The 13,236-nt window shown below is 40.0% G+C and overlaps 1 protein-coding gene and 1 long non-coding RNA gene across 2 annotated transcripts in view; one reads left to right on the top strand and one right to left on the bottom strand.

The window, feature by feature from the left end:
- LOC309633958 overlaps positions 1–13,236 on the top strand; it is a 253,401-nt gene that overhangs the window by 202,685 nt on the left and 37,480 nt on the right. The window lies entirely within an intron of this gene.
- Positions 1–13,236, bottom strand: part of PSMB7 (proteasome 20S subunit beta 7) — a 56,514-nt gene that overhangs the window by 23,346 nt on the left and 19,932 nt on the right. The window contains exon 6 of the mRNA XM_082403364.1: positions 4,931–4,989. Coding sequence (XP_082259490.1) covers positions 4,931–4,989 — 59 coding nt within the window. The remainder of the gene's footprint in view (positions 1–4,930; positions 4,990–13,236) is intronic.

Here is a 13,236-nt window from a genome sequence, read left to right on the forward strand (position 1 = left end):
AGAAAAAAAAATGCTAAGGGAATGGCTCCACACAGTTCATCATCACCCAAAACCCTCTAATACAACCGACCCCTTGTCACTAGGTCAACTCACATTTCAGAATCCACTATTCTGCTAATACATAGGTACAGTGTCCAAATAAGCACCTTTGCTGATAAAAACAAAGCATGAGATTTATCAGCAGTAATACAATTTTTTAATGCCTTCATTTTTATCAATCTGAGTACTATGAACACTAAAGGTGAAGTTATCAAACTGTTTCAAAGGAAGGTAAATCTGGGACCAACTAAGAAAGGTTGCTTCTGACACCTTTTTATCCACTCATTCAACAAATACTGGCTGACTACCTACTATGCACCATTTTAGGTGTGAGGAAATAGAAACGAATAAGCACAGTTCCTGCCCTCAGAGAACTTCCAGGCTAACAGCAAGGAGAAAAACAAGAAAATGAGCATCCCAAGACTAGGACAGGCAGTGTTAGGGCCACAACTGGATGAGAATTTTAAAAGATTTTTAATGGGCCTTAAACTCACACAGTTAGCTGGCAGTTTCTCTGAAACCTGGAGTCAGAGCTTTTACCTGAAGCAAATCACTGGTTCAGATTACTTCAAAAGGCAGAAGCCCGTCTTAGGCATTTATGAATCCCAGCTAGGTTTCACTGTTCTGCTTTTTGGCCTGTAATTTCCCAATGAGCATCTGCCCTTTGGCCCATCTTCATTTCGGCCGTGTACTCAACGGGGTGTTTGCTTTGTTGACTCTGGCCCAATACTGTGTATTATTTGAAAAAAAAAAAAAAGTTCAGCACTTTCCAGATGGGAAGAAGAGAAAGTCCCCTCCATTTCCCAGGTGGTTTTTGATGACTCAGATTTTGCTTTAGCTCCGGGTTATCCTGTCTCAACTCTACAAACATGTACTGAACATCAGGAGCTGAAGAAGAGAGATGATTTCATGGTCCCTGCCCTCAAGGGTCTCCCCTCTCTTGGCAAGTAGCGGAGATGCCCCTGAAAACAGCCATAAAACAATGGGACAGGTGTGTACAATGCAGTACAGGAACACAAATAGATGAGGAGGCAGGTGAGAGCATTGCTGACAGGCACCGGCAGTGAGCGGGATTCGACAGCAAGCAAGTACACACTGTATTCAAAGAACAGCAAGCAGGCGAGAAGGGTTGAAGTGGAACAGGAATGCAGACCTATGTTTCCTAAAGTTTAATATTCATACCCCTGGGCTTACATGATGGTGATACATGAATACATTTTTTATTTATATTAATAGTATGCACTCATTTTCATGTCTTGGGGGGAAAAATAACCAGCACATCAAACCCAGGATTTCATAGATACAAACTGTATTTTAAAAATAAATTTAAATTAAATAGGTGAACTAGAGTGGCTGTAGGGAGGAGAGGAAAGGGAACTGACTGGGAAAGGAGAACTTCTGCAGTGAAGGAAATGTTCTGTCTTGATCTGATTGACGGTGGGTAATTACAAATGCCAAAATCTATCGCACTATACACTTCAGATCTGTGCATTTTATTTTATGTAAATGATAACTCAATTTATAAAACAGTGAGCTGATGTAAAAGAAAATTTTCAAGAAAAATAACAGTAGAGGTGGCATCCAGACATGGCAGAATCCTTAAATGTAGTGTGCAAATGACAAGTTCAAGACTAGCCCTGTCCAATAGAAATATGTGAACCACATATGTAGTTTTAAATTCTCTAGTAGCCACATATAAAAAAGTAAAAATAGGTGAAAAAAATTTAGTAATATTTTTATTTAACCCAATATACTTAAAAGAGTATTGTTTCAACATGTAACCATATTACTAATGAGATATGTTTTTAAATTTTTTGTACCCAGTCTCTGAAATCTGGGATGTGTTTTCTACTTGCAGCACCTCTCAATTCAGACTAGCTACACTCAAGTGCTCAATAGCTACATGTGGTTGGTGGCTACCATACCAGACTATGCAGCCGAAGACCATGAGAAAATATTAAAGGTTTTTAAGGAGGCAGGGACTTTCATTCCATAAATACTACAGTCTAGGCCCAGCACTGTCCAAGGCACAGGTTTGTAGTTTAAAAAAAAAAAAAAGACTATGGGCTTTTCCTAATTTATTTGTTTTAACAATAAAGCCAAGAGTTTGTTTCATGAGTCTGGCCTAAAAATCACTGTTTGGCAAACAATTTGTAATTATGATAGCCTGAAACTTCCCCTCCCAATGCAATTCTCTATGAAGTGAGCAGCAGTTACTGCCCTGGCAATCCATGCAAGACCTGAGAGGCAGAAATGCTCTCCTGGGTTTGTCTGAGACACGTCCAGAATCCTTTCCCCTACTGAAGGGAAATAAGCAGACTTAGTCATCCAACCCTTCAGTCTCAAAATAGGCAAGAAAGAAAAGTTATGGAGGGCTTCTTGCCACAGAAAGACAGAAAGCCTCCCTGGAAAGAAGAAAAATAAAAAGTTTGGAAATTTGAAACCAAACGTTTCCATGAGTTCTATGCAAATGCAGAGCCAGAAATGACACCCTGGCCGAATTCTCTTTCACAGCAAAGTCACTAAAACAGGGTTCTCTCCACTTTCCTAAGCAGTCTCGGCCTTCCACTGAAACCACATCACTTAATCTTCACCAGAAGAAAGCAGGGTGGCCAGCAGTTAGCTGCTTGGTCTTCACAATAATTTTAGTATCTATTAATATCCCTTTAGATTTTTAAAAGTATTACCTTTGCCTTCTATTTACTTTTAAACTCACTTCACTGGAGAAGCAAGTACTACCTTCTCCTTAATAAAGTGACTTTTGTTGACTGTCAGTCTGTGTCAAGTGTCAATAACTTCAGTGAATAAAAACCACTCACCTGAAATTGTAAATTTAATTAACAATCTGAAATGGGAATTTAGTCAACCTGTTTCAAGGTCTCACAGCTAATACAAAACAATAAGTGGTCTGAATTATAGATAAAATTCATCTAAGGAACACAACTCTTCAAACTGATAATATCAGAAATTTTATTGAAGGGATGATTCACATTTCCCTTTGCTTCCCTAAATCAGCAATATTAAATTCATGGCCTTTGAATCATTTCAAATCCAAACTCTAAATAAATAATATAAAATTACTTTAGCAGAGTGTTAAAATCACTTTTAATATACCTCATGCTTTCAACTTTTTATGCAATTCTCATTTTTCTTTAACATATGGAAGTCCCAATCAATTGGAAACAGACACAGCTTTCAAGAAAATTTGAAAAGATTAATGTGGTTTAAAGGAGGGCCTAACATTACTGAGGTGATTTTCTAAATGAAAATCATCAGAGTCTTTCTCTCTATACCTGCATTAGTTCTAATGGATTTGTGGAGCATTAGGAATTCCTCTCCTTTAGTCTGAAAACTGGGAGATGGTTTCTAATTTTTCTTTTTAAGTGACCTAGTATATCTTATTTTTCCTCTGTACTTAAGAACCCCAAACAGAAAATAATGCTGATATGGGAATAAATGTTCACATTGAGAAATGAGAACAGAATTCTAATCTCATTTACAGTTGATACTTGGACCTGTTTACTACTCTTAATTGGAGCAAGACTATTGTTTCTAGTACAAAACACCTAGCTAAATTCTATCTTTAGTCACATGTTTTAATTCCTGCAGATAATTCAAGAAAGGGGAGAAACCTAGCCACCAGTGACCAAGTCCCTTCGTGTGCTATCCTCAAATACCAAGGGTGTAGTGGCTCCTGGCAGGAGACCCCTGTCCTGGCTGAGCAGCATCCACGACCCTACATTCTCTGCTCTCCTGGCACTTGGCCCAAACCTGAAGGTCAGAGAGCTTCAGAGCTCCAGTGACACTTGATGCTCTGATGACAATGAGCTAGAGAAGAAAAAAAATTTTTAAACATGCAATCTTTTCCAAAGATGATTAGGCATAAAGCATTGTCAAAAAGTAATTCCCAGAGACAGCCGCTGGTATCTACACAAAACACTACTGCAAAAGCAGGAAGAGCAGAAACCTACGTATTAAGGAATAGGGTAAACCACTCGTAAACAGCCTAATAACTGTTGAAAACAAGTTGATACTACCCATGAAAAAATTAACATCTGTCAAAAAAAACAAGGGCAGATGATGAGGGCTGCCTTCAGGACGTAATGTGCCTACAAGCTGGTTCAGCAGCGAGGATAAAGCACAGTGGAGGAATAACATGGTACCATAAAGTATCCAAGCATACTGAACACTCCTTCCAAAGCGACAATGAAAGACCTGGGGCTTGTTCTTGGAGATTTTGGGGTCTAGGGGGTTGCTTAATCGAGGTACATCTATCATTAAAGCAGACACAGGTGGAATGTCATTCAGAAGATACCACCCTCCCCACTACCAAAGAAAATATAATAAAAGAATCTCTTATAAATATATGAGACACCAGATACATCATGCTCTGATAATAGGTCACTACACACATGGTATTGTCCCCATCTTCTGCCAAATGCAGAACAACCCATAGGGATTTTTCAAACTGCCCGCATTTTCAGGCCAGGTCTGTGTGACATGCAAAGACATACATAGTTTCTCTATTCTTAGTGGAAAAACAAAAAACCTGTCATTCTGAGATATTGTGATAATGCATAAGAAAACATGCTACACTGCAGCAGCATTTACAGCCGAGAAGATTCCCAGACAGCCCAAAGGCCAGAGCAGAAAGCCGAACAGTGCAGGCTCCTCAAGCCTGAGGGAGGGCGTAGCAAGGCCACTCCAAAATGAAGCTTTCCCAAGTAACCAAGTAATCTTCTCAGCAAACACAGTACCTGTGCCAAAGAGCATTCCAACTAACAGCAGTGCTGTTCAAACTTTGGAGGAATCAGCAATCAATTTGTAAATGTCCAACATACAACTAGAAAGATAATGTGAAAGAGAATAAAACTGTAGGAACTTAACATACCTCCATATCTGGCCTAAATTTATCTTCAAACACGGCCATTGCTGCTAAGGAGCCAGAACCTGTAGGAAAAAAGATGCATTTTTAGCATATTTACCAACTCCCAGCTTCTCCATCTCAAGTTCACCTCGGGGCAGCAAAAATGGCAAAACACACCCAATGTCACATTCAAGTACAGAGTAAATATTAATACTATAGGGCCACAAAAACCAGGTAAACACTGCTCCTCAAAAGCCTGGAGTCACACTTACCACTATCTCAGGTAAACCTGCAACTGGCCCTACTTCTACTATTGACAGGAGTAACTGTAAATTATTCACAATAAAATCCTGAAGCATGAAAATGAGGTTATGGATAATTTGTATTTGTTCAAAAAGTGAATGCCACATAATTTCATATATCCTGTGCTGTGACTCTTGTGCTCCAAAGCTGTGCCTTGGCAGGCTGCTGGGTATAGCGCTAAATACCAAGCCAGTTAGAAAGAATAGATTGTTTTAATGAGCTGGCCCTGGTAGAGTCACCTTGACACACGGGGAAGAAACTACAGCACCACAGCAATGGTAATAGGACTGTGAGCTACGGCCACCAGGTTATTCCAGCTACAACTGTAAAACACTTTATTATGTGGCATTTATTTGGAGCTATTATTTTTAGTTCGTACTTTGAGGAGTAACAGCTGAGTAGACAAAATGACAGACAAAGAAACAAAAATTTATTATCACAATAGCAAATGGCTGAAAGGTTATGCTGCATAGATATTAACAGACAGCAAATTTCTCCCTACAAAAGTAGGATATAGAGGCATTACAAATAAGTATGGGCTCCCTTTGAATGGATATAAAAAGCAGCTCAGCACTATGAAAATTTAAACTTGCTTTGTTCAGAAACCAGAGAATCTTTAGAAAACCATCATCTTGTCTTTACAGGGTCCTGGCAATATTTTAGGATACTCTACTTTTGGAGAGAGGATAGAGTTGCCCACAATTTTTTACTCCAATTAGAAGATTTTTTTGGCATTTATTACTTTTTAACTTGTTTTGCATAACACTATCTATTTAGCTGGGTCACAGAGAAAACCATATTTTCTATTTAAAATGATTTGTGTACATCGCTTGACCACCTCAATGGTTTAGCAAAGGAAAAAGGCAGCGATTAAACAGTTTCAAATGAGGTGTCCTGCTGATTTTATCAAGTCTGCTGAATGTATAATGAAAAAGGAGAAGCTGACAGCATCGCTGCATTGAGAAAATACAGACTACCTTATCTGAACCATTTAAGGAGGTCCAATTATAGATCAAATTTAAAGGGTAGAAACAGCAGATTTACAGACACAAATCAATGAACATGGTAATCCCAATGAATATGACAGATACTCCTGTTAGGGAATATTGCTGTGGTTGAGGATCATTACCTTCACAGCACCGGATACATCACATCTAAAGCAGTGGGAAGCTACGAGCGTAGACGGCATTACAGGCAATGACTATTCATTTAAGCTTTGGGAGCAAAAGGCAACCCCATTTTCCCCTCTCACAATTTTTTCTCCACAAAAAAAAAAAAAAAAAAAAGGAACCTAAAGAGATATTAAAAGCCCTTTAGAAAGGAAACAGAAATTAAACAGATATAAAACTAGTGCACCCAAATAAAACTAGATACATATACACAAATTCACCAAAATCAAACCTTGGAATTTCATAGTTTATGCGTCCTGGAAAATCTGGAAAAAGAGTCAAAGTTCACCAATGTTTTGTGACTCACACATTTACTCTGAGTTTCAGGGATCAAGGGGGGAAAGTAACCTGTTTTAAGGCATTGGTGAGAACCAGTCTCAGACTTCATAGTAAAAAACGAGCTGGTTTTGTATGGAAAACAAAGGACAACTGTCACGAAGAAACAAGAAAATTGCAAATAAGGAAACCTCAGGAAAAAAAATACTTCTTTTCCAACCTGGTCCAAGAATATCTCTGCAAAGAGCCCAAGGGTAAACGCACCAGAGGCCAGAAATACACATTAGGAAAGGACAGGGGAAGGACGGCTATTTACCTAAGAGCTAACAATTTTGTGGAAAACTGTAATCAATTACTGTAAAAGGGGAAACACAACTTACCTTAAAGACATCTTTCCCTAAAGACTACTAGCCTGTATTTTCTCCTGGGCCATCCTTTCTTTGGCAGTTTCACAGTAAATTAATTTTACTCTAATTTTTCCCGGGCACATATATTTCCTTCTACTTAGCTTCACCTAATACTTTAAGAAATGAAAAATATTTCCCTCCTAATATAATAATTCTTCCTTTATCGAAAGCTTTTTTTCATGCGAAACAACACCGCAGAAAAAATTTCCGTAAGTGGAAGTACGTGCTAAATCTAAATTCTTAGAACAAAAAGTGTCTAGCAATGTAGTGATGTTTCTCATCACAGTGATTTTTTTTTTTTTAGAGTGGAAGGTGTAGGAGAGGTAAACATAGAAAGGACACAGGGATCCCTATTACACTGTATTTCTGCTTCTCCATTTACATCACACCCCCCCAAAACACACACACCAACTTACACACACACACACACACGTACATGCAGGTGTACACATGCACGTGCACAGAGTTGAGAAGTTTCCAGGAAAACAAGAGCTTGCTAAACTGCCTGATTCTGCTTCCCCTGAGATGAAAGATAAGCGGACTCCAAATAAACTTGAAAAGAAGGGGAAATTCAACATTAAAAACAATTTCTAAATCACTTGCAAATTAGCTCCTGCTCCTAGCATTTTTAGGAAAGGAGGACTCTGGCGCCCCCTTTTCAGAAGTACACAGAAGTGCTAGGAAATGGAGTGCAATTGACTTTGTCAACAGGTTTCTAGGACTCTGAATGTGTGTCTGCTACTTAGAAAAGAGAAGACAGAACTTCAAATATGACTGCAAACGCCCAAAATGGCAAGAGAACAACATGCAAATCCTCACATAATTTCAAGGCAATGCAACCGGGGGAAGGAACAAGGAGTTTGCCATTAAAAAGAAAAAAGATGATCAACTCAATGAGACGGGTCTTTTTAAATAATTTCAATTCAAGTTTCCCAGATTTTATTTCAATGCCACTTAAAACTATATGTAATAAATCATCAAATTCCATAGTAATACAGCAGCCATTTGACTCACAAAATGTTTAAATATTATATCCCATTTTCCCCATAAACCATAATAATGTCCACAGACATTCCATGATTTCAGCATCAACCTATTAACCTGGCACTCTCATACCCAAAACCAAGGCAAAAATCCTCTGAAGGATTTACCCCGATTTTTTATTCCAAAAACAAGGCCACCTCAGACAATCAGTCAGAACGGCCTGGTTTCCCATGAAGGAATAAACAAACAGAAAAGCCAGGGGACAGTGTACCGGGTATAGGGGCCTCTGCTTTAGACAGTGGGCGTGTCAGATGAAGGAAATGGATGTCATAGGGAATATGCTTTCCACAAATGCAGGATGAGCTCTAAGAGCAAGGGGTATGAGACCTGCCCTCAATTTCTCTTAGAGTAGAGAAGAGGAAGCCAAGAGGGAAGAACAAGAGCGTTCTGTTTGAGCACCCACCGTGGGCCACACATCATATGTTGTCATTTGGTCATCCTCACAGCAACCCAGTGAAGTGATAAAGCTTCTTGTCTAGGATTACAGGACTAACAAGCACAGGGCAGGATTCCTGTCTCAGGTGTGACCCTATGTCACTCTCTCAAACAAAGTTCTACAGGCCACAATATAGTTCAGAGCAGACATGAATGACCTTCCATGACCAGGTCTCTGGCTCGCTCAGCCCCTCCTCCTCCCCAATGTACACACATACTTGACACTCTACCAACACCAAACTGACAATAATTTCCTAAATGCCCAGACCATTTCAAGCCTATCCCACCTTGGCACGTGCTATTCCCTCTGCCCCCTTGACAGTCCACAGAACTCCGAGGCACCCATCCAACCCCAACTGAGAGATGACTTCCTCCCAGAAGCCTTCCTTGACCACCACACCCCCATGAGAGTTTATCTCTGCCAACTGTCCATCCCTTCACAGCTGCATCTGCCATACCTAGCAGTCTCTGGCACACAGTGAGCACTAAATAGAATTTGCTACATTAGGCTGGGCTGATTTCAGTACAACTGTTCAAATGGAGGAGTTGGGGAAACGGAGCTGGCCCTGAAGGAGTGACGACAGCAATAAATGCCTTGATAAAAGTGTAAAAGAACATTTATTACCTAATTTATCATACCGGGATGAATATAAGACAAACTGAAATGTAAAGCAAGTCAATTTTCAAAAGAAAAGAAAGCTTTAAACCCACAAAACCATGTCCTATTATACGTCCTAGTCTGGTCTGAACTCTATGATATCACAGTAATGAAACGCCCTCCTTGGATTTCTGCATTTTTCTACCAAAGCTCTGTCTCATCAGTAGTTTCCAGGTAGCTGCTCCTTAGCAACCTCCACCAAGTCTGCTTTTTTCAGCCCACCCACAGTTACTGGAAGCCAGCGTTGCTTCCAGAACAAAGCTCTTTAAAACAGAAATACGAGGTACAATTCAGTGACCAGCATTTAGAGAGACGGTGTGCATGACACTGTGACGGCTACCTAGTTACCCACTGACTTACCTCTGCATCCACTGTCCTTCCCCAAGCTCGCCCACGCCATCCACACACACCCACCTGCTCAACAACCAACTCCCAAACCACCCAGCACGCAGGCTGTGGGGAGAGACAGGGACAGGGGGAAGGGTACACAACTCAGCCCTCTTTCATCCACGGGGGACAGAAACTGCTCTGCACCCCCTGATCCACTGCAGCCACCTGGGTAGGCACCGCCTTACCCTGGCTGTCCAGGTTTGATGCTTATTAGAAGAATTCAAGAGACGCCCCTGTGAGTCCCAGAAAGCACGGTCTTGCTCCCCATCTCTGACTGCCAGGGCCTGACTCACCCGCAGACCTTCAAGATGACTCCACGGGGCGCCCACACTGCAGACCTCCAGGAGAAGAGGGCTCAGGCATAAACGCCACACGGGTCACATCTCCAGCCACACTTTTAAAATGAAGTATCTGTCTTATTAATAATAGGCGACTGGCTTAAAAAAAAAAAAAAAAGACTAACACCTGTAAACAATGTAAACTATAAGCCCTGAAACTCAGAGAAATATGTGCAACACACAGGGCATTAATAAGTAAAAAGAGCTCACAGATAAATAACATCAATACACCAACAGAGAAAAGGACACAGCAGTTTACAGAAGAGAAAAAAAGTAGAGGCCTATACACATTTAGAGACACTGTTCAAGTTCACTAGTAATCAGAGAAATACAAATTGAAACTAAATAGCCATTTTTTGGCTTTTAGATTAGCAAAAATTAAAAAGAATAATACCCAGGGCTGACAAAGATGTAGTAAAAAGGGCAATCTAACATTCTTGTAGAAGCACAAATGGATAGAACTTTTCTAACACACAATTTAGAAACATCAATCAGAAAGCATAAAGCTATACATACCCACCAAACCCGCAATTCTGCTAGAGACATATTCTAAAGAAATAAATGGATAAGTACCCAAATGACATTATGATCGCTGTTTAGATTAGAAAAAAGCAAAAATAACAACAGCAACAGTAACAAAAACTGGAGATAAATGTAAAGGTCCAACACCAACAATCAGGAGACAGGGAAAATAAACAAATACTATATACATGGTGATTAAACATAATATTTTTTGGCAATGTCCATGATACAATATTTACCGAGGGAAAAACATGTTCCCAAGCAAAATTAACAGATATGTTTATATAATACATATTATACACATCTGGAAGAAAATTTTTTTAAATTATGCTTATTTCTGGGTGGTGCTATATTCTTTTGTTTACTTGTGTTTTATTTTCTTTTCAAAGACAATGCATTACTTACAATTTTTTAAGATATACACTTGGAGAAAATAAGAATTCAACTTTGTTAAGGGATTAAAAAAAAAAAAAAACCCTAAAGACCAAGACCTTGCCAGCTGTCACAGTCTTGCTGTGTAACAGCAACAGCAGGCAGCTTAGTCCTGAAATCTGTACACAGGGGCCTGAAGGTCAACCCACGCATGCGTCAACAGTCCCAAGGAACAACAGCAGTCAATCATCACAAATAAATACACCACGTCTCTCTACCACAGTCCTTAGGAGGGCTTCCTTAGGACAGGCACCAAAATTTTTAAAAAAGAGATAAAATCATCTTAACAATGAAGTCCTTTGAGCATATCAGCGCCAAGCCAGATCTCACTTATCCAGAAGTATACTATGTGGCAAACAAATTACTAAACAGACCACAACAGACACAGTCCACGTGGTGTTTTATGAAATTTCAAAGCACAGTCACGTGAGTTTTGTCTGCTCCTCAGACATGGCAGGTAAGTGCAGTCCCATTTCACAGAAGGGAAGACTGAATCTTGGAGATAAGGAATTCGCCCAGATCACACAGCTAGTGATTAGCAAATCTGGGAATGTGAGCCCCGATCGTCCTAAATTTAAAGTGTCCAACACTGCTTCTGTTCCATGTGCTGCCTCTTAAATTACAAAGCCAAATGCTTGAAATTAAGATTAGCAAGTAAGCATGGAAGCAGCTCTATTTTCTTAACTCTCCACCCCCAAAAGCATGCTTTCTAACTTACTTTTTGCTCAGATTACAGCAGAATGATTTCCACACATCTGGATACAGTTAATTTGTGTTGTTTTGCTTGGAAATTCAAATGAGACTGGGATTTCAGTTAAATGTTTTAAATGATTAAACAGATGCCATTCACTATTTAGCAATGCCACTCAAGTATCTAAGCATTTATTTTTAAATAGCCCCATTCAAAAAAAAATAAAATAAAACAGTGAAATTAGTCTCCATTTTCTAAACCCTCTGAGAGTGTTTCTGATTTTAGTTTATCAGCATTAGTATTAGTAGTTCAATTTGAATCCTAACTTTTTCTGAGAGAACAATCCAACTCAGGACAAAATTTGAAATGTATCAAGAAAATTTTACTAAGATATTGTTTTTACTTGCTCTATATATTTAAAAAAAAACCTCCATTAATATGGCTTAAGGATAGTGGGATTTTTTTTAAAACATGAAACGTGTTATTTTTATACATGTCAGGGTTCACTCAAGTATGAAATCAAACTTGGCAATTCTAGAACTTATTTTATCAGACATGCTGAAGAAACTATAAAAGACAAATAATTTTCTAAAACCTGCTGCTCTAAGTCAAGCTCTAGAAAGGATCTGAAAGCCAGCAGGTAGAAATCTGCTTTTTCTAATAAGGTCTAAGCTCACAAATTCTCACACTGGGGAAGGGAAAATATTTACCCTTAAGACCTTATCAGTCCCAGACCCTAACTCATGTGGTGCAGGTATTTCCTCATTTTACAGACACGGAAACTGAGGCTCAGCTGATTTAAAGGCAGTAAGGCGAGCCAAGATTCAAATCTAGGTCTTGTGGCTCTTTAGCCCATGCACCTTTCAGAAGGGCAACTCTCCACTCATTCTTTCGAACCAACCATCCCAGGTGCCCACTGGGCAGCAGGCTCTGGAACACAGATGCAAAGATGTGGCACAGCTCTGAGCTTCCTGCCTGTTTTCCCACAGCACACCATTGAGGCCCTCCCAGCCCTGCACGACTGCCAAGCTGCTCCCGGTGGCACCACCACAGCAAGCACAAGGTAAATGGTGCCCCAGAAACTACAGGACAGCAGCCCTACCGCCCTGGCTGCCTCCCCGCACAAAGGGGAAGATGATAGAATGTGTCTTCCTCATAGGTCGGCTGAGACCTGAATGAGATGGCGCATGTAAAACAGAATGCCTGGCACATAGTAAAAGCTCAGTAAAAGTTAGCTGTTACAAATACTCTAACACAAGGTCCCCGTCCTCCAGGGGCTCTTTTATACAATCATTCTCAACAACTCTCAAGGTCGGCAACTTTAACAGAAATGGAGGTCTTTAAAATTTCTTCTCTCAAAGTCGTGAAGTTCTGAGAGGCAGCAGGAAATGGATTTCTAACTGCTTTTCCCCCAAATCAATTCAACCAGATCTTTTCAGGAAAAGAGCTGCTCCTTCTGCTAAGAAGTGGTCCATTTTAAGCACCCAAGGACCTGTTTGCCACCGTGGCCTGCCAAGGTGTAAGATGTATGCAGCGATAAAAGAGTAACACAGAGAACTTCTCATCCATCAGTGTCAGCTCTCCCTGACAGAGTGCTTACTCACACTTGCTCATTGTTAGTCAACTGGCCACTCATCCTGGACAAAATTTGGTGCTCTCCACAGA

The sequence above is a fragment of the Balaenoptera borealis genome (assembly GCF_965194805.1).
Source record: "Balaenoptera borealis genome assembly, chromosome: 8".
In the NCBI taxonomy this organism is placed as follows: Eukaryota; Metazoa; Chordata; class Mammalia; order Artiodactyla; family Balaenopteridae; genus Balaenoptera; species Balaenoptera borealis.